The following is a 26,731-nucleotide window of genomic DNA, read 5'->3' on the forward strand; positions in this document are numbered from 1 at the left end:
AGGAGCTGCAGCAGACAAAAGAAAATGCATGTGTGAACTTGCTTCCAAAGAAGCAGCCAAGAAGGGCTTCACATAATCTGAGTCACATCTGTCAACGAGAATTTCAGAAAAAGTCACTCATGCAAGTGGCAGAATGTTATTGGGCCAGGAGTAGATTTCAAAAGGAAATCATGGAAACTAGCAAAAAGAAATTGTGAAAGTGTGTTACACATCGTTGAGTAATGGCGAGGAGGGTCTATGCAGGGCGAGGAGGCCACGAGGCAGAGTCTATGTGCAAAGCATCTTTGTTAATGAATAATATTGTAAAAGTTTGGTTCAATGTTCCTATAAGTCAAATATGAATTATTGTAATTCTACACGTGTATGCATGAAGCATCTTTGTTGAGTAACGTAGTAAAGGTTATGTTCAAAGTTCCTATTAGTATTATGTGAATTATTCTAATTCTACAAAGTTTTTGGAATTTCTCAACGGTCTTGAAAAAATTCCAGATTGACATTTAATGGGCCAGATCTTCCAGTCAGCAGCAATGCAGTTCCAATTGCTGCTGACCAGAAGCAAAGGTAAATGGCAAACATATTTGTTAATTGTAATTGCAGTCTTCCGGTCCCAGGTGGAGCAGGGATCCCAGGATGCTGCCCAAGAGGCAGGAGAATGGAATACAGGAGAGGTGAGGACATGGCGCGTTCCCAACTTTTCCAACTGGAGCTGCCATATTCTGGTAAATATTTAAAGGTCTGAAGGGTTTTAGTGATGTTAGTAGGAATGGGAGTGATTAGAGAGGTGGGCAGTCTGGTCCGTGGGGTAATCGGGGTGGAGGTGTGCATGTGTGTGTGGAGCTGGGCTGGTGGTGTGAGCTCTGCTATTAATTACTGATCTATACCAGAGTTTTTCACATGTAAGTAGCACGTAACAGGTCCAAATGTCTGGTATGAAGTCCAGTGTTGGAGAGATTTGCAGGGGCCCAGTGTGCGTAAAAATATCCATTGGAAGTTTAAACTTTCTGGGCAGTTAGCACGCATGCTGAATCAGGACTTCCCTGGAGCCTCAGTGAGGGACAGCACAAGGAACAGGAGTAGGCCATTTAGCCTCTTGAGTCTGCTTCAACATTTAATAAGATCATGGCTGATCTGATAGTAACCTGAAATCTGCATCCTATCTGCCGCCGATAGCCTATCACCCCTTTGCTTACCAATAATCTACCCACCTCTGCCTTAAAAATATTCAAAGACTCTGCTTCCACCACCTTTTCAGGAAGAGTTCCAAAGGCTCACGAGACTCAGTGAAAAAAATTTCACCTCATCTCTGTTTTAAATGGGCAGCCCCTTATTTTTAAACAGTGACCCCTAGTTCTAGATTCTCCCACAAGAGGAAACATCCTCTCCACATCCACCCTGTCAAGGCCTCTTAGGATCTTCTATATTTCAATCAAGTCGCCTCTTATTCTTCTAAACTCCAGCAGATACAAGCCTTGTATGCGTAACCTTTCCTCATAAGACAACCCACCCATTCAGAGGATTAGTTTGGTAAACCTTCTCTGAACTGTTTCCAACACATTTACATCTTTCCTTAAATAAGGTGACCAATACTGTACACAGTACTCCAAATGTGGTCTTCACTAGTGCTCTGTACAACTGAAGCATAACCTCCCTACTTTTGTATTCAATTTCCCTCACAATAAATGATAACATTCTATTAGCTTTCCTAATTACTTGCTGTTCTTGCATACTAGCCTTTTGTGATTCATGCACTAAGACACCCAGATCCCTCTGCACCTCAGAGCTCTGCAATCTCTCACCATTTAGGTAATAAGCTTCTCTTTTATCCTTCCTGTCAAAATTGACAATTTTACATTTTCCCACATTATACTCCATCTGCCAGATCTTTGCCCACTCACTTAACCTATCTATATGTTTGTAGCCTCCTTATGTCCTCTTCATAACTTACTTTCCTAACTTTGTGTCATCAGCAAATTTGGCAGCCATCCCATCCAATCTAACCCTTCATCCAAGTCATTTATATAAATTGTAAACATTTGAGGTCCCAGCACTGATCCCTGTGGTACATTTGTTACATCTTGCCAACTGAAAAAGACCTACTCTCTGGTTTCTGTTAGCCAGCTATCCATGCCAATATGTTACCTCTATACCATGAGCTTTTATTTTCCACAATAACCTTTGATGCAGCATTTTATCAAATGTCTTCTGGAAATCTAAGTACAGTACATCCATCAGTTCCTCTTTATCCACAGCACATCTTACTTCTTCAAACTCAAATAAGTTGGTTAAACACAATTTCCTTTTCACAAAATTGTGTTGACTCTGCCTTATGACCTTGAGCTTATCCAAGTGCCCTGCTATAACTTCTTTAATAATAGCTTCTAACATTTTCCCTATGACAGATATTAAGCTAACTGGCCTGTAGTTTCGTTTTCTGTCTCCCGCCCTTTTTGAATAACGGAGTTACATTTGCTATCTTCAAATCTAATAGGACCTTCCCCAAATTTTGGAAAATTAAAACCAATGCACCAGCTATCGCACTAGATACTTCTTTTAAAACCCCAGGATTTACACCTCAATATACATTACTGTTGGTATTGGAAGATCAGTCCCATTGGTCTTAGATTTTCCTCAATTCCCAGGATTTTGCAAATCTACCAGTTTACTCCTATAAATTAACTTTGTATTGTATTCCTTTGTATTATGTTCCTATAGATGAACCCCAGTATCTCCTATAGATTAATCCAAGTACCTCCTATATATTAATCCGTGTTTCCTATAGATTAACCCCAGTACCTCCTACAAATTAACCACATGGCCTCCCATATATTAATCCCAGTGTTTCCTATAGGTTAAAAAGTGCCTTCTATAGATTAACTTCTGCACCTCTTATAGATTAACCCCAGTGCCTCCAAAAATTACCCCCAGTACCATCACCCCCGATTATTTCACACAGTTCGTATTCAAAGACGCTTCAGGGCGATTTTTTCCCCCCAAAATAAATTCTAACAGTTGGCTCATTTTTAACCCCAAACATTCAAACGGAGCGCGATTTTCACAAAGTTCGGTAAAAGATGATTTCTTTTTACCAAGCGAATTCTTCCAAAGAGGAAGTCTATTAGGCCGCAAGTACACACTGACGTCTCTTCAAACTGTCCTTATACGAGCACGTCCATGGGAGTCCCTGATTAGCCAATCAGAGTGTTCTGACAGAATGGCCAATCAAGACAATGGAGGACGAACCAATCAGGGAAGCGAAAAACCGTCCCTTTCGCAACCGCTTGGGGAAAATCAATTTCACGCCGCGCCCCGCCCCCCCGGGGCTTTCCTCATGCCCCGCCCACTCGCTGTTCCTGCCCCGCCCCGCCCCGCCGGTCCTGCGACTCCGCACCAGCTCTTCCTTCCCCCACCCCTCCTGTCCCGTCCACCGCTCTCCTCCTGACCCGCCCCCCAGCTCTCCTCTTGCCCCGCCCCCTCGCTCCTCCTGCCCCGTCGAAACTGCCTCGTCTCCTCCTGCCCCGGCGCTCCTCTTGCCCCGCCCCCGGCGCTCCCCCTGCCCCGCCCCGGCCCGCCCCGGCCTCTCCTCCAGCCCCGCCTCCCTCCTAATTGCCCCGTCCCACCTCTCCACCTGCCCCGCCTCCCTCAGCTATTTCCCCGCCCGGCCCCGCCCCCTCCCCCCCTCGCGCAGAGGACGCGTGGTGGTGACGCGTTTCCGGTGGCTGTTGGCCTGGTGACAGTGAATCATCACGGGTGAAGTTTGTCTGGAGCGGTCACTCTGTGAGTAAAGAGCCTGCTCTTCGGCACAGTAGGGGACTAGAGGCTTTCGGCTTGCTGCTGTCGCCGGTGTGGGGTAGTGGGTCTGACATCAGGCCACCGGAGTTTATTTAGGAGCCGAGCCGCGGCCGGCCACTTGTTGCCGAACCTGCTAGGTTAATCCCCGCTCTGTTTGCCCCATTATGGGACTCTTCCCCAAGACCACTCGGTCTCAGGTCAATTGGCTTCGTCCTTTTCTCCCTGCAGCGGTTGCATGCTGCACAGACGGGATGGAGATGGGGGGGGCGGGGTGTTGGGCACTGAGTAACCCCCAAACCCACTTTGCATCATTTTGTTTTTCAAAACCTTTTCCCGCTAAAAGTTTGTTTCTTAATGTATTTTTTTTTTGACCCTCAGCCTATTCCCGAGTTTCGTTCATTAAATCAGATTTTAAAAAAAGCGAACCTAAGTTCACTTCCACTGCAGGTTTATGCGACAGAACGATGGTCAGGCAGGTCGAGGAGCTGACTTGACTCCTCAACTTTTATAATAGTGACTCAGTCGTTCAATAGGCAAACATCTCTCTCGGGTGACAGTATGACTCCCAAGGAGTGTGTTGCAGATCTTCAAAGAGTTTACTTTTAAACCGGAGAGATTTAATATGATTTGAATGGTGCAAAGCAAATGGGAGCAAAACCGTTCTCCTCTTTTGCTGCTATTACAAGTGTGTGTGGGGCTGAGTCAGCGGCAGAGGATATGCTGCTCCATCATCACATGGTTCTTCAGTGTTGTTACTTTTGCTTCACTCAGCTTTCCCCCTTATGGCGATATGCATTGTAAGTTGTTACTGGCTAAAATGATTAAATAGTAATTCACCAAATGAAGCTATTAATATAGGACTGAAGGACCAACACAGCCCCTGCTTGGTCTTTTCACTCCATGTTAATAAAGGATGACAGCTCATATATAAACATCATGGACTGGTTGGCCCTAATGGCCTTTTTAATATTGGAATTTCAGTGTAAATTTATGTAAAAGCTGAGACCTCAGGAATTTTATGCCAACGTGGTGGATTAAAGATTACATACAGGTATCTTTATTGCAATGTTTTATTCGCTCTAATGTTTGTTCCCATTTTGTGGAGGTGCTAACTGAAGACTGAAATAATTTTGGATGAAGAAGGTCCTTCGGGCTACTTGATTTCTATCTGGAATGCTCATCCTACTATCTGCCTGTTACAGCATCTAGTGTTTCTTAAATTAGTCAGGTCCTGAGTATTGCTGGAAAAAAAAAGACATTTTTTGTTGAAGTTTTTTGTCTTGCACTCATTAGGACAATTCGCAAGAACATACCTGTCAGGGGAAGCAATATTTTTATACTGTATGTCATTTGACATTGCTAGCCTATTCGTTAATGTTCCACTTTAGCTGTAGATATTTGCGTTGCAGCACTATATCATGGTGATATACACCCCCCATCATTGTGTGAATCAGTGTTCATTGAGCTTATGAACTCAGCAACTTGCACAGTTGAGTTCAGCTTTAATGACACCACATGTGCCCAAATAGATGGCATTGCCATGGGATTCCCTCTAGGCCCAGCTCTCGCAAACATCTTTGTTGGGTTCCGTGAGAAATGTGTCTTCAATGGAGTGACACCCAACCTCCTATCCCTCGCATATTTCCAATATGTGGATGATACCTTCAGTATTTTTAAATCCTCAGCTGCATGTAACAATTTCCTTACATGTCTTAATGGGCTTCATCCTGTGCTCAAATTCACCTTTTAAACGGTGCAGTCAAATGAACTCCCTTTCCTAGTTGAGAAAACTGCTGGGGGTTCTCTACCACGGTCTACCACTAGCCTACCTTCACTGGCTAGTATATGTGTAGGGACCCTTGCAGCTCCATGCATTATAAGATTTACAGTCAGGTCTTCTGGCTTCAACGACAGAAGCTGCTTGAGCTTTAATAGCATTCTATGGTGGTCCCACCTGACATGTGTCCAAAATTTGCTGTTCATTAGTTCAAATTGTGTATTCCCTTAAGTAACTGCTCTGCCACATCTGAAGGCATTGTTCTGGGTTTATTTTATACTGAGTGTCTGAGGCATTTGTTTTTGAGGTTGAAGAGTCTGCTTATCTAACTTTTCCTGATAGCTTCCTCACAACCTTTTTTTTTAAGCAGCATCAACGTGCTATTGATTACATCCCTATATATGGCCAAATCTGCATATCTTGGACTTGAGGGGGTGAAGTTGGGAGACCCATACCAGGGGTAGGCGACCAGGGTAGGAGAGAGCAAAGGTTTTACTAGGAACAAATGCATTAAGGTGGAGGTGAGTGTATCATTGAACAGTTCAGTAGTTGCAGAAGTATGGAGCCTGGATAATTCGGAGTTTAAAAGTGCAGTTATAGGTGGCTTGAGGGGTGAATGCTTTTCAAAAGCAGATGTAAAAAGTGATTGGCAAGGCGTTGAGTGATGAGAGATACAAGGAAGTGATCAGAAATGGCCTTATCTGACAAACATGTACTTTACAGTAGCAATCATAAAAGAATGGTCAGGAGTGAGAATACATTTGGATTTATTTTCTTTTTCACCACCTGAAGAGCAGTGAAGCTAATTTTAGTAATTGGACAAGTTGGAACATATAACAGCATTACATGCTGGGTATCAAAAGGATTGTGTGTTAACCAACTTTCTGTATCATCTTTCATCCTTCCTGCTATTATCATCCAAGATTTGAATGACTTCAGTAGTCTTGTGGATGCTCGTTGCCAATAAGGTGGGCTGCTTTAAATTTATGGGGTTTTTTAATATTTGTTCATGGGGTGTGGACTTTGCTGGCTAGGCCAGCATTTATTGCCCATCCCTAATTGTCCTTGAGCTGCTGCCTTGAACTCCTGCAGTCCATGTGGTGTAGGTACACCCACATTGCTGTTAGGGAGGGAGTTCCAGGGATTTTGACCACGCAACAGTGAAGGAGTGGCGATGTATTTCCAAGTCAGGATGGTGAGTGGATTGGAGAGGAACTTCCAGGTGGCGGTGTTCCCATCTATCTACTGCCCTTGTCCTTCTCGATGGTAGCAGTCGTGTGTTTGGAAGATGCTGCCTAAGGAGCCTTGGTGAGTTCCTGCAGTGCATCGTGTAGATGGTACACACTGCTGCCACTGTTCGTTGGTGGTAGAGGGAGTAAATGTTTGTGGATGACGTGCCAATCAAGCGGGCTGCTTTGTCCTGTATTGTGTCAAGCTTCTTGAGTGTTGTGGGAGCTGCACTCATCCACGCAAGTGAAGAGTATTCCATCACACTCCTGACTTGTGCCTTGTAGATGGTGGATAGTCTTTGGGGAGTCAGGAGGTGAGTTACTCGTCACAGGATTCCTAGCCTCTGACCTGCTCTTGTAGCCACAGTACTTATATGGCTAGTCCAATTCAGTTTCTGGTCAATGGTAACCCCCAGGATGTTGATAGTGGGGGATTCAGTGATGGTAATACCATTGAATGTCAAGGGACGATGGTTAGATTCTCTCTTGTTGGATATGGTTATTGCCTGGCACTTATGTGGCGCAAATGTTACTTGTCACTTCTTAGCCCAAGCCTGGATATTGTCCAGGTCTTGCTACTTTTAGACATGGACCGCCTCAGTCTCTGAGGAGTCGTGAATGGTGCTGAACCTTGTGCAATTGGAAAACATAAGATAGATCATGTTCAAATTAAGAAAATTCCATTTAGCTGGGTGGTAGTGATTTCCTGGTAATTTGTTACTTCATTCTTTGTTTTCATGAAAAAAAATTGCAGTAGGGATTATAATTTAGCCAAAAATAAAATGAAATGGAAATTTTAAATGTGAAAAGGATTAGTAGGACAATTAATTGGCATTCTAAGTATCATATCTTTTTACACCTGGGATTTGAGTTCATATCCATTCCCACCATTTTTGCTTAGCGATATTGTTTGTGATTAAGATGCTGTAACTGGGAGGCAGTGTTTTGTAATATGCAGAATTGTTTTTCGGATAGGCCTGGATAGTTTTTACATTGAAGGTTCTAAGGCTCAAAGTAGGTTAACCATTCTGCCGTGAATCATATTTAGTGAAATCATCTTTATTTTTTGTCTCACCAGAATATGATTGGTTTAATTTGGCATTACCTGTACAGCTCTCTCTTGAGGTCTTGGATGAAGTGGATTTTAAGGAAGCTTACTGGAAAATGTGAACTACAACGTATTTGTGCCAGTACTGTTCAAGGAGCAGAGCGAGCTATGAAAATAGGTGAGCAGCGGGGCAAGCTATTCCTTGTGAGTAGGGCAGAAGCATCTACTGATGCACACTTCCTATAGTAATATGGTACCTGGATGTTCCAGGCTCACTATTTGCATCCAGAGACTTGCTAACTGTTTGTACTCCTTTGATTTTTGAGTGACATTTGAAATAGTTAGAGACCAGTTGTGTATAAGATCAAAATAGATAATTTTCCCTCATTTTCAGTGGGAGTAGAATTGAGTGTGGCTATCGGTAACAGAAAAACTGTGTTGAATCTGTTTTCAGACATTTTAAATTTAATATGTGAATTGGGTTAAGTCGATGCCAGATGCTACGCATTTATGAAGCAATATTTTGGCTTGAGTTATTGTTGCTAAAGGCTTCATTCTCCAATGCTGTCACTCCTACAAAGAAGCTGTGTGAATAATTGTATGTTATTTACCATCTGCTGTAGCTAGAATACAAAATATTCCATAAAGTCTAACCAATACTTGTTTTGTACACAACTTAACTTTATAGTTTTCTTGACTAAATATATTTAATTTTGAGAAAGAAATAGAAACACAGAAAATCTGAGAAGCCGTAGGTCCATTTAGGTTCATGTTGTCCTATATTCAAGTAAAATAATATATTTTTCCAAGATCATTGTTCAATTTTATGTAAACTCTAACTTTGTTCAGTAAGCTATTCTGAAAATTGATAATCCTCTTAAAGTATTGCATCCTCAGTGAATCTACTTCCTCTTAATTGATACTCATCCCTTTGCTTTTTTATCTTATGCCAATACAAATAGACTGACTGATCCACATTCCCAAACCTTTTTTATTTGAAAAACCCAACAGACATTTCTCATTTGTTTTCTCCTTTATCATGTGCCGAGTTCCAGTTCGTTCTTTAGCTGCCTTCTCATCTTAGTGAACTTTTTCTGTACCTTTTTCAACTGTGAATTCCAGAACTGCACATTATTCATTAGGTTGGGTATGATCAGTGCTGTATATAATGAAAAGATTATTTTCACTGATCTTCACTCTATTTTTCACTTTGTGCAACTGAACATCCTTTTAACCACAGCCACATGTTAACTTAAAGCTCACTTAATACTACACCATCTTGTTATTGATAATTATAGTATTTTATCTGGTGTTAATGCAAGACTGGAGCATAGTTATCCAGATCATTAGCTGATCCCTTTTTAAATAATACATGGGACTATATTTGTAGCTATTAATGCTAAAAGCAAGACCATAAACTTCAAATGAAAAGTATTTTAATCTTTTGAAACAATTAGAATTTGCCTCTGTAAATTTTGGTATTTGTCTTAATATGCTTCTTTGGCATTCACACTTGATTTTAAACATATTTCCTGAAAGTATTTTTTTTAATCTATGAATGATGTCAAAATACTTAAAATACTAAATTTAACATTTTTCTTAAATAGAACATTCTTTGGAATCCTCCAGAATTGAAGTAAGTGAGATTTGTTTGTTTGTGTGTCTTTATCTGCTTGATAAAACAGGTCAATGTTCTTAATTACTAATGGCGGAGCAGACTCGATGGGCCAAATGGCCTACTTCTGCTCCTACATCTTATGGTCTAATGTAGAATTAACATACTTCAAGTCGAACTGGGCCTGGATCACGAGAACATTGATTTTGCTTTATAGTTATCTGAACAGTAAGTGGTTTCAGCTCTCCTCTCCCCCTAATCTCTTAGATTTAATTCAAAAGTTAAACTTTGTAAGGTTTTTCTTCACACTGGAATGTGGTAGCTGAAACACTGATGGTAAAATATGATCAGTGTGAAGACTAAATGTGCTTCATTAAAGAAACACACTTAAAGACCTGCTTAACTAGGGGGACCAATCCTACTAACTGAGTAACTTGTGTTAGTAGGCAGAAGGAAGAAAGATAAAACCCAGTGTCAAAGATGAAATAAAGTTCTAAGTAATCCAGTCCACTAAATTACACACAGATGCATTCTGAGCACGGAAATCACAATCACGGCAGTAGAGTGTCGTGGAAGGGTTAGGGGAGAAGAGCATGGGCAGAATCTATGTCTCCTGAATATAAGAAAGTTAATGACTTCAATATGTCATGAAGTAGATAACGTTTAGGAAAAAATGTTTACTCGGATATGTAATCATAATCCCTTAGTAAAATTTAGCTACCCAGGCACTGAGGCTGGAGCAGTCCTGTCAGTAGGCCAGTGCATTTAATCAGTTAGCTTTAAGCAATTCATAAGATGAAGCTGGGAGCAAAATATTTGAGTAAATTTTCTATTACAGCTTTGCACTTACTGGTACTTTTGCCCTTTGAGGAATGTTTTTCTGCTGGGTTTTACCATTCCCTTTTTTGGGAGGGATAGATAATTGAATAAGAAAGCAGGTACAGGAACATGTTTCGACTGCTCACATTCACACTTTTTTATGTTTTTAATATTTCTTTCCCAAAGACATTCACAATGCTTATTATACTAACTTTGTGCAGACTAATGTTTGTCTTCATTAATTGTTTCTTGTTTTAGGTTTTAAAGACATCAGTGACTGTCAGTGAAATGAATGTGGCGAGCAGAGTTCATGACATAATGGAGATAAAAAAGGTTTCCATTCAGAAAGATCCAAAGTAAGTTGTGTTGGTATTCTTAAATTAGTTTGAAATCATGTGCTCAAAATTCATTGACTGCCCATTTAACCTCTTCATTGTCTCCTGTGGTTCGTTGTACATGTAAATGTTCGAAAAACATTTTAAATGTCTACTAATCGTACTGACGTATGTATCTTTTTAAAATTTCCTTCAGTGCCTGAACCAAGTGAACAATCTTCATACAAATACGGCGGATGCTGGAAATCTGAAACATAATCAGAAACTTCTGTAGTACTCAGCAGCTCAGGCTGCATCTGTGGAGAGAGAGTTAAGGTTTCACGTTGGTGACCTTTTTGAGAGCAGCGTTAACAGTGTTTCTCTCCTCACAGTTGCTACCTGACCTGACTTTTCCCAGCATTTGTTTCATACATGAGTCTAGACAGTATCGATATGCATATTTTCCAGCAGTAGTCACTGGCTGGGAATCAGGAGTGGGAATCATGTCTGTCCTTGATTTTCTGAATTGCTGCATTGCAGTCCCCTCACTAAAGGTTGACTAACTTAACACAAAACATGTAGCTCAGCAACAGAGCATATGTTGCATTTACTCCCAAAGCTTTATCGCTCTCCTTTTTCTACCAGTTTCCTACTAGCCATCTCTTCTTTTTATAAAAGGAATGGATTCTTTGAGGTACAGACCCATGGACGCTGATCACCCTCTGTATCTTAACAAAGTGGCTGTTCATTATATGAACCTAGTTGGTGACTACTAGTAGTTCATTTGATCATGGGAGCATTACAGAGCAGCTTGCCTTACATCCTAACACTGCACGTGTCACTGGATAGCAATGAGAAATGTGACCAGTCTTCCCTCTCCAACACAGAGGCACCAGAGACAATTATAGTGCTCCTACCATTACCACAGACCTGAAAAGATGATACTTCAGATTAAAACCTGAATTAGAATGAAGTAAACTTTGACACTCAAATTTTATTATGAAACCCATTATGAAGTAAACCTTATTCTAATGAACCCTGACATACCTAAGCTAAAAATAACAATGGGCTGAAAATGTTAATAATATGTCTACTTACCTGAATCATGTTGCTTTCTGAGGAGTTTCACCACCACCATTTCAATTTCAGATGTTTTAAAATCAGTGCTCCGCCAGTGTGTCTTCATTTAACTGTGAAGAAAGTTAATGTTAGTGTGGTAACCAGCTATTGTTGCAGCTAATGAGCTCCAATATGTTCAAACACACTTTGAATTCAGACTCTTAATTTTAGACAATACAGATGAACATAATGGAGTGTGGTGGTTCCTGTACTGCCTGGTAACTTTCTTCATTGTCAGCTGGGTGGAGAACAAAGAGCACCAGTTCTTCGGGATCATCTCTATTTATAGCATTTGACGGGGAAAAATGTGGGCAGGCATATGGTATCTTGGAATACTCATGAACAATGCTGAGTTATTGACCTAACCGTAGCTTTTTCAGGAGGTTCAAGGACTTCTCCACATAGAGATACAATTAGAGGGTGAGTCACTGGGAAATTAAAGGCCTATTAGTCTAACATCTGTTGTGGGAAAGTTACTGGAATCTGTAATTAGGGACAGGGTGACCGAGTACTTGGACAAGTATGAACTGATTGAAGAGAGACAACATGGACTTGTAAAGGGAAAGTCATGTCTAACAAACCTAGTTAAATTTTATTTGAGGAGGTAACGTTGCAGATATGGAACATTTATGGGTGCCATTGATATGGACTTCCAGAAGCCACTCGAAAAGGTTCCACATCATTGATTGTTAACAAAATTGAGAGTGTATGGACTAGAAGTTAACCTATTGCCATGAGTAGGAAATTACTTATCAAGTGGGAGACTGAGGATAAGGATAATGAGTTTGCACTCAAATTGATGAAATGTTGCTATCAGTGCTTCCCAGGGATCTGTACTGGGGCTTCAGCTCTTCACTATATTTGTACATGACTTAGAATGAAGAGAGCATAAATATTCAAGTTTGCTGATAGCACTGAGTTAGTGGGCACAGTAAGTAGTGTAGATGGGAGCAGAAAGTTGCAATGGGATATTGATAGATTAAGTAATTCGGAAAAACTGTAGTGATGGAGTTTAATGTAGGGAAATGTGAGGTCATCCAGTTGGGACCTAAGAAATATAGATCAGCCTATTAACTAAATAGCGAGAAGCTAGAAACCATGGAGGAATAAAGATTTTTAGCAGGTTTGCAGGTCTAAAATATAATTAAAAAGGTGAATACCATGTTGACTTTTATCTTGAGTGGGCTGAAAATAATGGAGTAGAGGTTATGTTACAGTTACATATAGCTCTGGTTAGATTCCATCTGTAGCACTGAGTTCAGTTCAGGGCATTACACTTCAGGAAGCATATACTGGCCTTGGAGTGCAGATTCATTAGAATGATGACTAGATACTGGGCCCAAGTATGGACACTCACCGCTGACCTTGAAGAAATCCATGCTGAAAGATCTAATAATCTCTGTGGTGAGAACTTTGCCCATCTCAACGTGCAATTGATTGTAGTGTTTAATGGGGATTCCCAGAGTCAAGCGGTAGTGATGTCATCAAACTGTCCAAACAGCCAATCAAATTAAAGAATTCTTGCAGACAGCCAACCAGGAAATTAAAAGCACTAAAATCAAATCACACTTTAGAAATTTTACACAGAAAAATTAAGATTGGTGCATATGTATAGTGTGAAGGTAGAAGTTGAAATATGAAAACCCTTAAATTTTCATAATTGCTTAAAATTTAATTCAAAAAGATATGGCGATTAAATGTAATGGAGACTTTTAACAACAGTCCACATATTATTCAGGGCTAGATTGGTTGTTCAGCAGTAGTTATTACTCACATCCTAAAGGACACAGCTGCTAGACTGGGCCTTCGGAGGTTGGTTAGGGAGCCAATAAAAGGGAATAACCTACTTGATCCCACCCTCACCAATTTACCTGTTGAAGTTACATCTGTCCATGACAGTATTGATTGGAGTGACCACAGCACAGTCCTTGTGGAGGCAAAGTCCCATCTTCACATTGAGGATACCCTCCATTTGTGTTGTGTGCCACTACCACCATATTAAATGGGATAGATTTTGAGCAAATCTAGCAACTCAAAACTGGGAATCCATGAGGTGTTATGAGCCATCAGCAGCAGAACTGTATGCAACCACAACCTGTAAGCTCGTGACCCAGCATAATCCCACTCTAGCATTCCATCAAGCCGGGGTTCAACCCTGGTTCAATGAAGAGTGCAGGAGTGCATGCCAGGCGCAGAACCAGGCATACCTAAAAATGAGGTGTCAACTTGCTGAAGCTACTGCACAGGCCTACTTGCGTGCCAAACAGCGTAAGCAGCATGTAATACACAGAGCTAAATGATCCCTGAACCAACTGATCAGATCTAAGCTCTGCAGTCCTGCCATATTCAGTGAATGCTGGTGAACAATTAAACAACTCGCTGAAGGAGGAGGCTCCACAAATATCCCCATCCCCAATGATGAAGGAGTGCAGCACATAAGTGCAAAAGAGAAGACTGAAGCATTTGCAACAATCTTCAGCCAGAAGTGCCAAGTGGATGATCCATCGCTTCCTCCTCTGGAGGTTCCCAGATGCCAGTCTTCAGCTAATTCGATTCACTCCACGTGATATCAAGAAACGGCTGAAGGCGCTGGATACTGCAAAGGCTATGGGCCCTGACAACATTCTGGCAATGATAATGAAGACTTGTGTTCCAGAAGTAGCTGTGCCCCTAGTCAAGCTATTCCAATACAGCAACAACTCTGGCATCTACCCAACAATATGGAAAATTGCCCAGGTATGTCCTGTATATAAAAAGCAGGGCAATTCCAACCAAGCCAATTACCGGCCCATCAGCCTACACTCTATCATCGGCAAAGTGATGGAAGCAGCACTTAGTCAGAAATAACTTGCTCGCTGATGCTCAGTTTGGGTTCAGCCAGGGCCACTCAGCTGTTGACCTCATTACAGTCTTGGTCTAAACATGGGCAAAAGAGCTGAGAGTGACTGTTCTTGACATCAAGGCAACGTTTGACTGAGTGTGGCATCAAGGAGCCCTACCAAAACTAGAGACAGTGGGAATTGGGGCAAAACTCTCTGTTGGTTGGAGCCATACCTAACACAATGGGAGATGGCTGTGGATGTTGGAAGTCAATCACTTCAGTCCCAGGACATCACTACAGGAGTTCCTCAGGGTATGTCCTAGGCCCAGCCATATTCAACTGTTTCATCAATGACCTTACCAGCACCATAAGGTCAGAAGTGGGGATGTTCGCTGATGATTGCGTAGTGTTCAGTACCATTCGCAACTCCTCAGATACTGAAGAGTCTGTGCCTAAATGCAGCAAGATCTGGACAACATTCAGGCTTGGGCTGATAAGTGACAAGTTACATTTGCACCACACAAGTGCCAGGCAATGACCATCTCCAACAAGAGAGAATTTAGCCATCTCCCCTTGACATTCAGTTGTATTACCATCACTGAATCCCCCCACTATCAACATCCTGGGAGTTACCATTGAACAGAAACTCAACTGGACTAGCCGTATAAATACTGTGGCTAAAAGATCAGGTTAGAGGCTGAGAATTCTGCAGTGAGTAACTCACCACCTGACTCCCCAAAGCATGTCCGCCGTTTACATGGCACAAATGAGGAGTGCGATGGAATATTCTCCATTTGCCGGGATGAGTGCAGCTCCAACAACGCTCAAGCTTGACAGCATCCAGGAAAAACAGCCTGCTTGATTTGAACCCCAACCACCACCTTCAACATTCAGTCCCTTCACAACGATACACAGTGGCAGCAGTGTGTACCATCTACAAGATGCACTGCAGGAGTTCACCAAAGCTCCTTTGACAACACCTTCCAAACCCACAAACTCAGCCACCTAGAAGGACAAAGGCAGCAGATGCATGGGAGCACCACCACCTGCAATTTCCCCTCCAAACCACACACCATCCTGACTTGGAACTATATCGCTGTTCCTTCACTGTCACTGGGTCAAAACCCTGCAATTCCCTTCCAAACAGCACTGTGGGTGTACCTACACCACATGGACAGCAGTGGTTCAAGAAAGCAACTCACCACCACCTTCTCAAGGGCAATTAGGGATAGGCAATAAATGCTGGCCTAGCCAGTGATACCCACACCCCGTGAGAATGTGTATATATTTTAAAATTACTGTTTAAAAACTCATTGAACAAGGCTTGACTTTTCACGGTGCTTCTAAAAAAGCAATGAGAGCAGAAAAAGAGAAATTCTTGCCAGATCAATTGATTTCGCTGATGCCAGTTCTTTTGGTTGGTTTGGGAGGGAGGGAAGCCGGGGGGCTTTCACTGCTATGGCGGTGCAGTGAATGACAAACCCCAACTTCAGACTTTCCATTGTTAATCTTGTGCTAAATCCTGAAGCTGCAGTCAGGCATAGAAGGATAATAACAGTGAACATAGACAGTTTACCATCAAAAAGCCTGCAAATTCCAGTCTGCTATAAAAAGATTAATTTATCTGATTTTGTTTCTCTTTCAATTCCAGTTGTGAAATTACTTGGATTACTTGAAATTACACAAGATCTTATGGAAAATGGCATTTAAAAAAAGGCTGACAATTCCTTTATGGATGTATATTTTTCCTTAGGTTCAAGTCAGATTTACAGGCTTGCTTGCTTCAAATCTCTGGGTTTAAAAAGCTCTTTGCCGAAGTAGAAAACCTACGGAAGCAGCCATTTGATTCTTCAAACAAGCAACATGAAAATATGCTAATGAAGGTATGTTTATCGTATTTTTAGTCCCACCATTTACCCGGACCTTGCAAGACTACAATACTTAGGGATTTCTTTTGTGAAGGTAATGGATAAAATCAGTTGCATTGATCTTTTTATAACATCTCTGAATAACATAACTCCTCTGAATCTGACCACAACTTCAGGATTTAGTGCAAGTGAGGTTAATGCAGAAATCCTGAAGTTGTGGTCTGTCCATTGTGAGCTGCTACCTATTTCTCTCCTGTTTTGCTGAATTGAAAGAACCTGCATTTCGCCTGCTGAGGGGGACATTTTATGTGCAAAGGCTATATTGTGCACTGCTCCAAAAATTATTCCACTGGGTGCAAAGTAAAGGATGGAATCATTTCCCATGTTTTTTTGCTGGCAGTGCATTGATATAAAGTACCCATTAGAAACCAGTTTAAGAGAAGCATGCCTCCTTTATTTTGTGAGCATGTTCTTATCAGTGAGTGACTTTTTATCTTCGCAATCTTTTTTTTCCCCTTGTGAGCATAAAGAATCAGCTTGGATGAAAAGTGGTAATTTTATTTAACTGAAGTGTTAAACGTTAACGAGTGTAAACAAAACTTGGTTGTAGCCAGGTGTGATTGAGCAAATAAGTGTCTCTCTGGAACTGTTCTGTTGTCAGCCATAAGTAATAAGCCTTGAAACAGAAGCAATTCTTTATGGATCCCTCCATTTTTTTCTTCAATAATTAAAATTTGTGCTAAGAATTTTTTCACTTATAGTTTTCTTGTTCAGTGTATTGTCACATTTACTGTTTATTTATTTCTTCTGTGACTTTTAGCTGTGGAGTTTGTTGATGCCTCATGTACGCCTGGAGTCAAGAATCACCAAACAATGGGGTGACATTGGGTTTCAAGGTGATGATCCTAAAACTGACTTCAGAGGCATGGGAATGCTGGGGTTACACAATCTAGTGTAAGTTCTTGTATCTTTGTATAGTATATAAGTAACCCCAAATAATTTAAACACTGCGGGAGTTCCTCAGGGTAGTGTCCTAGGCCAAACCATCTTTAGCTGTTTCATCAATGACCTTCCTTCCATCATAAGGTCAGAAGTGGAGATGTTGTCTGATCGCACAATGTTCAGCACCATTCACGACTCCTCCGATACTGAAGCAGTCCATGTCCAAATGCAGCAAGACCTGTGCAATATCCAGGCTTGGGCTGACAAGTGGCAAGTAACATTCATGCCACATAAGTGTCAGACAATCTAACCATCCAAGGCAAAGCAGAAGGCTTAATTCACACCCCATCCACAAACATTCAGTTCCTCCGCACCGATGAACAGTGGCAGCAGTGTGTACCATCCACAAGATGCATTGCAGGAACTCACCAAGCCTCCTTAGATAGCACCTTCCAAAGCCACTACTATCTAGAAGAACAAGGGCAGCAGATACATGGGAACGCCACCACTTGGAAGTTCCCCTCCAACCACTTGCCATCTTGACTTGGAAGCACATTGCCGTTCCTTCGCTGTCGCTAAGTCAAAATCCTGGAACTCCCTCCTAACAGCACTGTGGGTGTACCTACACTACATGGACAGCAGCAGTTCTCGAAGGCAGCTCACCACCGCCTTCTCAAGGGCAATTAGGGATGGGCAATAAATGCTGACCTACATAGTGATGCTCACATCCCATGAATGAATTTTTTAAAAAAAGTAGCCCCTTCCACCTTAACATGCTGATCTGTAATTTATGTTTTAACACCTATTGAAAAAATTGGTCTGCTATGGAGATCTTGGAACCTGGTGAACAGGAAGACTGATAGTCTGTCCGTTTCAACAGTCACCTGATCTGATTATTTTTATCTAGAAATCTCTTCTGTTTAAAACCCTTAATTTTTCCTTTAATAATTAAACAATCATTATAGCCCTAATGTTAGACTTCTGTACATGACGAGCTGAGTATGGGTGAGGTTAAAATGGGACCGGGTACAGGCTCTCCCATTGGTGCTGCACTCGCACAAGCCACTATTTTAATCCTGGGGTTTTGGGAGGCATGAGACCACAGATGAGGACCTTGTAAAAGTTGAGGCATATGTGTTTCTAAATATCACATTGTGTAAGGCTGGTGCAGTGAATTGATATGTTAATTTAGAGTACATTTATTGATCTCTTAATCAATTTTATTTAATGGCAAAAGACTTAATTGGTTGGATTTTCTTTTTGCGTGGACGGGTGCTCCAAGCAAAGCTCCTGCTGAGCTGACAAATGGCAAGGCAAATATTTCATTCATGAGAGGCAAGGGGTAGCATTCTTATTGTTAGAATTATTTAACTTCCTGTACATCTACAGTGTTATTAAAAAGTTCTGGTACATTGATTGCCTTTGATAAACCTGGGAAAGCAAAGCTTCATCAGATTTGTTCTGCATCAAAAAGGAATTAAAATTGATTTTTCCTTGTGCTAACTCTTAGGAGATACAAGGTGCTTTGCTTCATAGAAGAAAGAAGAGAAGCTAAACTTGATTGTGAATGGCATGTGTAATTTTTAATTTGTTATCGTTAAAATTTTTAGGTACTTTGGGGATCACTACACAGAAACAGCTCGCAAGGTTCTTTCACATTCAAATCACCCCAAAATAGGGTAAGTGAATGCATGTTGTTTTTACACCATCTCAATCATTTTACAAGGGAAAGGCTATCAAAAATGTGTTGACTCTTTAGTTGGGCATGATAGCACCTTTTAAGACCTGTTGAAAGTTTCACTTTCAAAGGAAGTTCAGTCTAAACATTATGTGTTACAGACAGGAGGGGGTTTAATTTAAACAGCCCTGATTTCTCCTCTCTCCACCCCTAAATAGAAAGAGGTTTTAATTTTGAATTCCCCCCTTTTATAAGCAGTGGCGTATTTCCCAACCCCTCAGTTTGGTGTGACCTGAGTTTTGTTAATAACCCCACAGCAAACTTGCGATTGGTTAAACTCAGGTAGTTTATTCTCTTACTCAAGACGTAGGAGGAGGAGCTAGCCCCCGGTGCGTTCACACAATAAAAGAGGAAAAGAGAAAGAAAGCATTACAAGTTAAAGACCACAGAGCCAAGACTGATTGTTCCATGTGAGTCCAGAATCAAAATCCAATGGTGTATTCTTTCACAGGGGTCTGCAGGTTGAAGACTGATGCTGGTTAATTAACTTTTCCAGTAAATATGACTTCCATGATGAGATAGGCACATTGAAATGAATTAGTCATGTAAACGCTAGTACATAAGTTCCAGTAGAAACAGTGTAGATGGGCCAGGCATTTAAACCTGAACGAAGCTCTGGTTCTGAGCTGCTGCTTGCTGGATGGAAGATGGTAGATTGAGTGGCAGTACAGCAAGACAGGATAACTGGTTTTCCCACTCTCCCCACTTTGGCTTTGACAAAGGATGTACATTCCTTTATCTAGATTCTTGAGGTTGTTAATGTTCAACAATTAATAATTTGAAAGTTGCAGGGTTCTTTGTCCTAGCAGACTGGTCATCTCTGTTGGCTGGGCCTGGCTTAGGAATTGTAGATGGCCTTTGCATAATTCCCTTTGAATTTGATCTCTGCAACCACAGGAGTCATTAGCATCTCTTCAGAGAAAACGAGGCATCAAAAGCTCCGATATTGTCGAACATTCCCTTTGTTCGGGGTTACAGGCAGACATAGCTTCAGCCTTTTTAAAGTCTTTGTCCAGTTTTTAAAATTTTAGGAAGTAGCCGTATATATATTTCATAAAAGTATAGTGAGAGATCTTGGCTCCGGGACAAATCTTAAATGAAAACTAGCAGCACTGTTTTCTTACAAAACTTTAACTGAGCTGTAAGCAAATTTTTTAACAACCTCACTTTTAAAAGTAAGTATGATTTTATGAAGTCCTTTTTAGTATGTATTTTAAGCGAAAACCAGAATGGACACTATAATTTTAAAGGAAAAGAATGAGACCTTGCAATTACAACTTGCTTCTAGTCATTGGATAGTCATCACATTTTGGGTGTGGATCCTTGCCTTAAATTTATCATTCAATTTGGACATTGGGTGTGATTAAGTCACATTCAAGGTGTCAAGCAATAGGCATTTCCATTTATTGTGATTTAACTGTTTTAATTAAATAAACCAAAAAAGCAGAATGATTCAACTGTAAAGAACTTGGGAGAGAAAAATAGATCTTAAATTATTTTATTAACCAGTGTGTGCCAATATGTGCAAACAGAGACACTCAGGATGAGAGTGGAAAATTGATATAAAGTCCCCAAAACAAGGAAATATGCTAGTAAAACTAAGATTAAAAATCTATTTTATAATATAAAATAAAAACAAATTGCTGAAAGTGCTCAGCTGCCCTGGCAGCATCTGTGGAGAGAAAAACAGTTAAGGTCTCAGGCTGATGACCTTTTTATCAGAACATCAAAAATCTCTTAATGGTTAGATAGAAAATAGCCCTATTCGATTCTTTTTGTGCAGAATGTGGTTTGTTTTATTGTATATTGCATCTGCAATAAATTGTTTCAAAAATTAAAATTATTTTTAGTTTTAGAACATAGTCATGATATTTCAATCAGTTTGACAGCAAAAGCTATGTTATGTTGTGTTCCCGATTTCAGATATTCCTATGCTATAGTTGGAATAAATCTCACTGAAATGGCTTACAGTATGATGAAGAGTGGCTTACTAAAGGCTCATTTTTGCAACCTGGTTCCTGGAGTTCCACAGTTGCATCATTTTCATCAGTTTTATTGTAAGTGTTTTAAGATGTTTCTTTACACAGTTTAATGCTTGCTCCTCAGTAGTGCAGAATATATTGCTTTTGCTGAAAAGTTACTGTGATTATTTTCATAGTTATCAATGTCACATCTCTAGTTTGGTACGAACTGCTTGAAATTAAATTATTCCCTGTTGTCAATCTAAGTCAGGCGCATAAAAAGTTAATTTCTAGCAATAGTAACATATCTGACAGTTGCAGCTGTAAAGAACATATCTTGTTATTTCTGTCGGACTGTGGATTAAAATTACAATGGCTGCAGTTTGAAGGGCATGTCTACTGGAACAGTGTGAGGGATATATACAATGTTGCTGTCCTAGAACAGAATGTGCCATGAAAGACAGGATGGTGCCGAGGAGGAGTCTGGTCTACTGGGGAACCGCCTGGCAACAGTGTTTTAATTGGCTGCTGACCAGGGTTTGTGTGAGAACAGTGCAGCAGAATAGCTCCTAGCCTGAAAAGGAAAACGACTTGAAAGCTTTTGCTCCTGTGTGTCAGATTCCAGTAATTCTGCAATAATAGCTAGCTGGCTTTTTCTCCTCATATCTCTCTGAAAACTCCTGTCAAGGAAGGTACTGAGGGTCGAGGTGAAACTCGAAGGTGGAGAGTTATTAAAGTGACTTGTCTGATAGATACTCCTGAGTGTAGAAAGAAGAAACAGTTATATCACATAAACATGCTGAAGCAATATCATCACAGGGAAGATGATGGTAAAGATCAAGTATGCCAGGTGTTAGGATTAATGGAGGATGACAGAGACAGTAAGAGTAAGGTAGGAGGAGTGTCAAGAGACAAAGGAGAAAATCACTGTTAGAGACATCGAAAGGCAAGTGCTCAACCAGTGAACTAAAGACTGAAAGTGCTGGAAGACCACCACCTCGTGTCATCAACAAAGAGCTGAAAGGAATTTGGAAGACATCAATCAAAATCAACCCATTGAATCCTGTACTCTGGGATTGGTGTTATTGAACTGTTCTATCCCACCCTTAAAATCCATGTTTTTGTGTGTCTTCTGTGTCTTGTGTTTGTGTATAGCGATTTAAGAAGGGGTAGTGTTTAGGTTATAGAGTTAGAAATTAGCAGTTTATATTTCTTTCTTTTGCCACGATTAAAGGCAATTTGTTCAGTAAACAGTTATTTACTTAAGTTTACTATTTTATTCTGTTAACCTAAATTAAACAATTAGGTGGGTTGATCAATCTCTTTCACGTTTGTCGCAGCTCGAGGAGCAGTGGGGCTTTATGTTGCAGCGCACTATCCCCAGTGAGTCATGACACAGCATATCCCTATACGCTGTAGTAATATATCTGACTGCCTGTTACAGAATATCTTTATTCCTATGGTAATGTATCATGACTGACTGTTGCAACACCTCTCTATCCCTATTGTAAAGCATGTGTCTGCAGTATATTCCTTTCTTAGTGCATTTGACAAGTGTATTGAGAATCTATGCTTTTGATACCTCACTACGCACCGTAGTGGAAGGTGCATAACTGAATATTTTTGTTTCCAAATTCCTTGTAGTTTGCACATTATACTTTGGTTTTTCTCCATTAGCAGAATAATAGTCAATTCACCCTAACCCTGATCTGGATCATTTTCATGAAATCAAATCACTGAGACTGGTAAATTACTGCATAGGAAATTGCAGACAGAAATCCTAGGAATAGCCTTGAACTCGGCAGGCTTAAATTAACCATCATGCAATTTTGAAAAATTGACTCGCTCTTATTTTGCCAATATTTGGGAGACTGAATAAATTGAAAAAATATCTGCAGATTATGCTCTTTTATTTCTTTGTGAAATGCAGCACTTTTAAGTGGCTATATTTCCAGATGTGATTGAAGCCATCTTTCTGGCAAAGCACAGGAAATGCATTGTCTCATTCTGAACATGCATTTTGACATCACAGAAACTTCAAGTTAACTAAACTTAGACTGTTTGTACATAAAAATGGATGTTTCATCATTTTTGGAGTCTATAATATTGCAATAACATCATAGGTTGGTAGCATAGTGGTAATGTTATTGGACTCCAGAGGCCCTAATGCTTCAGAAACATGAGTTCAAACCTCTTCACAGCAACTGGGGATCTAAATTCAATTAATGAATAAATCTGGAATAAAATGCTAGTCTCATTTAAGAATGATCAAGAAATTACAAAATTGTCATAAAAGCTCATCTAATTCATGAAAGACCTTTTAGGGGAGGAAATCTCCCGCCCTTACCCTGTCTGGCCTACATGTGACTCCAGATCCACAGCAACTATCCTCTGAAATAGCATAAGAAGCCACTCAACTGTATCAACCTCCTACAGGGAAAATAGAAGCACCGTGAGTACCTATACCACATGGACTGCAGAGGTTCAAGAAGGTTGTCTACCACCACCTTCTCAAGGGCAATAAGGAATGGGCAATAAATGCTGGCCTTGCCACTGGCACTCTTCCAAGAACGAATATTTTTTTAAAAAGAAGTCTCAAAGATTAAAATACATTCTATACTAAAGAACTTGGGTTGGCAAATTAATGAAATACTTCCCTTCAGTCCACCTGTCATTCTTCAGTCCTTCACTACAGCTGAAGTGAGCATCTATTAGTAAAAAAATTACAGCAGAAGCAACATTGCAGATTAATCACCAACTTTAGCATTGTCATAAAGTAAAGTTTTTTTCCCACTTTTGTTTAGCTGTCTATGCAGTTTGAGCATTGCTATTAATTTAATGGATTGTGTTCATTATTTATTATGAAATATGTTCAGTATTTGCATAAACATTATTTGGGAGTCATTAGCGCATTCCTAACTGAAATTGATGTGCAGTTTTGTATCTTTTAAATGTGGAAAAAAAAGTAACCTAATTATTTAGGAATATACATTACAATATTATTGCTCCAACTATTTTGGAGATCCTCTTGGATCAGAGATTTTATTTGAACATAGTATGTACAGGTTGATTTGTATGTATTCCAAAAATGATACCAACACTGTAGTAGTTTAAAACACTGTTTGCTTATGACACTTTCTAGTATGTAGTGCTTAAGGACATTTTGCATCATAGAGACTATATAAATGCAAGTTGCTGTTGTAATCTGGTAACTGACTCAAAATTGCATTCTTCCTCCATTCCCAGTGATAAATCTTGTTTAAAGCTTGAATTCCCTTTAATGCCTGCACAGGGTTTCTTAAACCATTGTTTCACTTAATCTGTCCTCTTGTATTTCAAATGCTGAATGCAGGTAACACATTTTAATATAGCAACAGAGATTTGTACAGATTTCTAGGCAGATTACTACAGACGATTAGTTAGAACATACAGATTTTTAAGTTGTAGTAAATGTTCAGGTGGAAGAGAAGCATTATATGATGCAGCCAGACTTTGTGAATAATAGTTTCCATCTTGCTTTAGGTTACCTAATGTATGAGTTTGATCAATTCTGGTTCAAGGAGGGACCATCCAGCATCATGGAATTCAACCACTACAGAGAACAATTTCATGAAAAGATAAAACAGCTATTACAAGATCCCAAAACAGTGCTTAAACTGAACTTCAATAAATAGACAATAAACTGCATGAAACCTATGATGTCGCACTTGGAATTAATTGGAAGATGTGAGTTTATGCAGTGGATCCATGATTTTCAATTGAGTTTTTACTTGTAAATTGGAACCTATTAATAACATTGTGACTGAAATTCAGGATGGATTCATTTTTCAACATAAATATACCATCAAATTGTTTCAGGTTGCCTTGTGTTTGATAGCATAGATATGGATCATTTATTTAGAGTGATATCCATAAAGCAGTAATTGAAATGGTACTTCATTATGGAGGAACCATTTGAAATGTACATAAATTTGATTTGAGAGATTTTCAGTTTTCCCTTTGGAGCACACATGAAACATAACTTGAATTTATTCCTTCAAAAACTTTTTTAGTTTGTCTTTGTTATTGCTGCTGCTAATTTTACGGTTGGCGGATGGGCCCATCAGCTAGGCGGTCTTTCCATTTTTGCTCAAACCTCGATCCAGAGCAGGATGAAACTTCCGCGGGGTAATAAAAAATAAAAAGATATCTGGGGACTGGTTTTTGAATGAGGTATGCTTTCAGGTGCTTGATCGTGCTGCATGGACATATTTTGCGGCATTTTTGTTTTGTTTATTCTGTAGAGATCTGCAGTTCCCTGAGGCAGCTGTCTGCTTTCAGGGAGCTCACTGGAAGTGCTCACCAGCACCCGCGGTGACGTTGGCGCCCGCCCTCTTCCCGCCCGCACCAGCAGTGCTGAGCCTTTCTCAGCACATGTTTCATGCTGGCTGACCATTAATTGGCCAGCTAGCGTGAAATCATGGTCGGGGCCCTGTTTCCTGTCCGCCCCCGGGCTCATCGATCGTGTGCCCGACGAGCGAAAAACTTAGGCCATGCAGTTTCATGAACATTATGAAATTTTAAAGTAGTGTTTGCGTTGCATGGTCATTCTGCCTTTTTTAATTTACTGCAGTCAAATAGCAAATTGGGCTTACATAGGAGTTATTACAAGACTGTAATGTCACCAATTGTGAGAGCAAAGTTTCAGTGGCTTAGCTACATCTGAATGTCATTTGAACTTTGAGATTACTGTTGTGGAGCCTACTTTCATAAGTCTATAATTCATGATGATATACATCATGGTGTTGGAGAGTGACAGGTGGCTCAGCAAATTTCACCAGGGCATTCCATGCATTTAACATTGTTGATAAGTTAATGCCTGTGTGTGATGCAAAGCTAAATTTTCCAGCACTGATTTGTTTTAATCTGACTACAGTAAATACCAAAAAGTTCTAAAGTAGCAATTGATGTATTTAATAGTCTGACTTGTTTTCAAAAAAACCCTTGTAGTGTATTATGCAAATATATTATTGATTTTATCACTGTTATTTTTTAGTGATTACATTACAAAACAATCTTCCCACAAAAACACCACAGTCTATGAATCACATGGAGCTTATTAGTAAGTTCAAATTGTTGACAATCTTGCTGGTACAATTGAGCTGAGACCCTTTTGAGGTATGCACCCTTAATTTTTGAGTGCTTTTGTTTAAACTGTGTGAAATGTATATTAACTGGCACATTAACATTTAATGTCTCCCATCATTTTCCATAATGTAAAATTAATTCTACCAAAAAATGAAAAATATTTTTTAAAGAAAGATTATTGAAAAATTCCAAAATTAGTGTTATGGTCAGTGCAGTATTTGAAGAGGCGTAAGGAAAAATGAGCCTCATCTCACTCAGGAAAGCAGAGGAGGTCATGTTTTCCCGTGCACCGTTCCTGCTTTTTACAGAGGATCCCTTATTGTATGATCGGCAGTGGAAAGTTTTATATTTATTGCTGGTGATTATTTTGGATAAAACATTCATAGCTGAACGTTGATAAGTTTGTTGGATGGAATTTTTTTCAAAAAAATATGCTATGATATTTGAAGTTTATATAGATTTCTACTGGTTGGCTTTCCATTTAAGAATGGGGGCGAGAGGGGTGGGGGGAGATGATGCTTTATTTTATGAACTTTGCTGAAATAAATAGTATAACTGCAACAA

At 40.1% G+C, this 26,731-nt stretch overlaps 1 protein-coding gene across 1 annotated transcript; it reads left to right on the forward strand.

Annotated features, from left to right (window-relative positions):
- Positions 1–3,661: 3,661 nt before the first annotated feature.
- Positions 3,662–26,731, forward strand: elmod2 (ELMO/CED-12 domain containing 2). Its single transcript, XM_078539098.1, has 9 exons — positions 3,662–3,774; positions 7,874–8,021; positions 9,451–9,479; positions 10,536–10,633; positions 16,285–16,414; positions 17,220–17,353; positions 18,952–19,020; positions 21,003–21,136; positions 24,563–26,731. Exons 2-9 carry the CDS (start codon positions 7,877–7,879, stop codon positions 24,712–24,714), a joined length of 891 nt encoding a protein of 296 aa, XP_078395224.1. The 5' UTR covers positions 3,662–3,774; positions 7,874–7,876; the 3' UTR covers positions 24,715–26,731.

The sequence above is a fragment of the Cetorhinus maximus genome, chromosome 1 (genome assembly GCF_964194155.1).
Source record: "Cetorhinus maximus chromosome 1, sCetMax3.hap1.1, whole genome shotgun sequence".
Lineage (NCBI taxonomy): Eukaryota > Metazoa > Chordata > Chondrichthyes > Lamniformes > Cetorhinidae > Cetorhinus > Cetorhinus maximus.

Excerpts from the sequence above, each read along its gene's own strand:
- elmod2 (XM_078539098.1), top strand. The coding sequence starts at position 7,877 with ATGATTGGTTTAATTTGGCATTACCTGTACAGCTCTCTCTTGAGGTCT. Across the intron at positions 10,634-16,284 it reads TCCATTCAGAAAGATCCAAA|GTTCAAGTCAGATTTACAGG; the intron begins GTAAGTTGTGTT and ends ATTTTTCCTTAG. Across the intron at positions 17,354-18,951 it reads CTGGGGTTACACAATCTAGT|GTACTTTGGGGATCACTACA; the intron begins GTAAGTTCTTGT and ends TAAAATTTTTAG.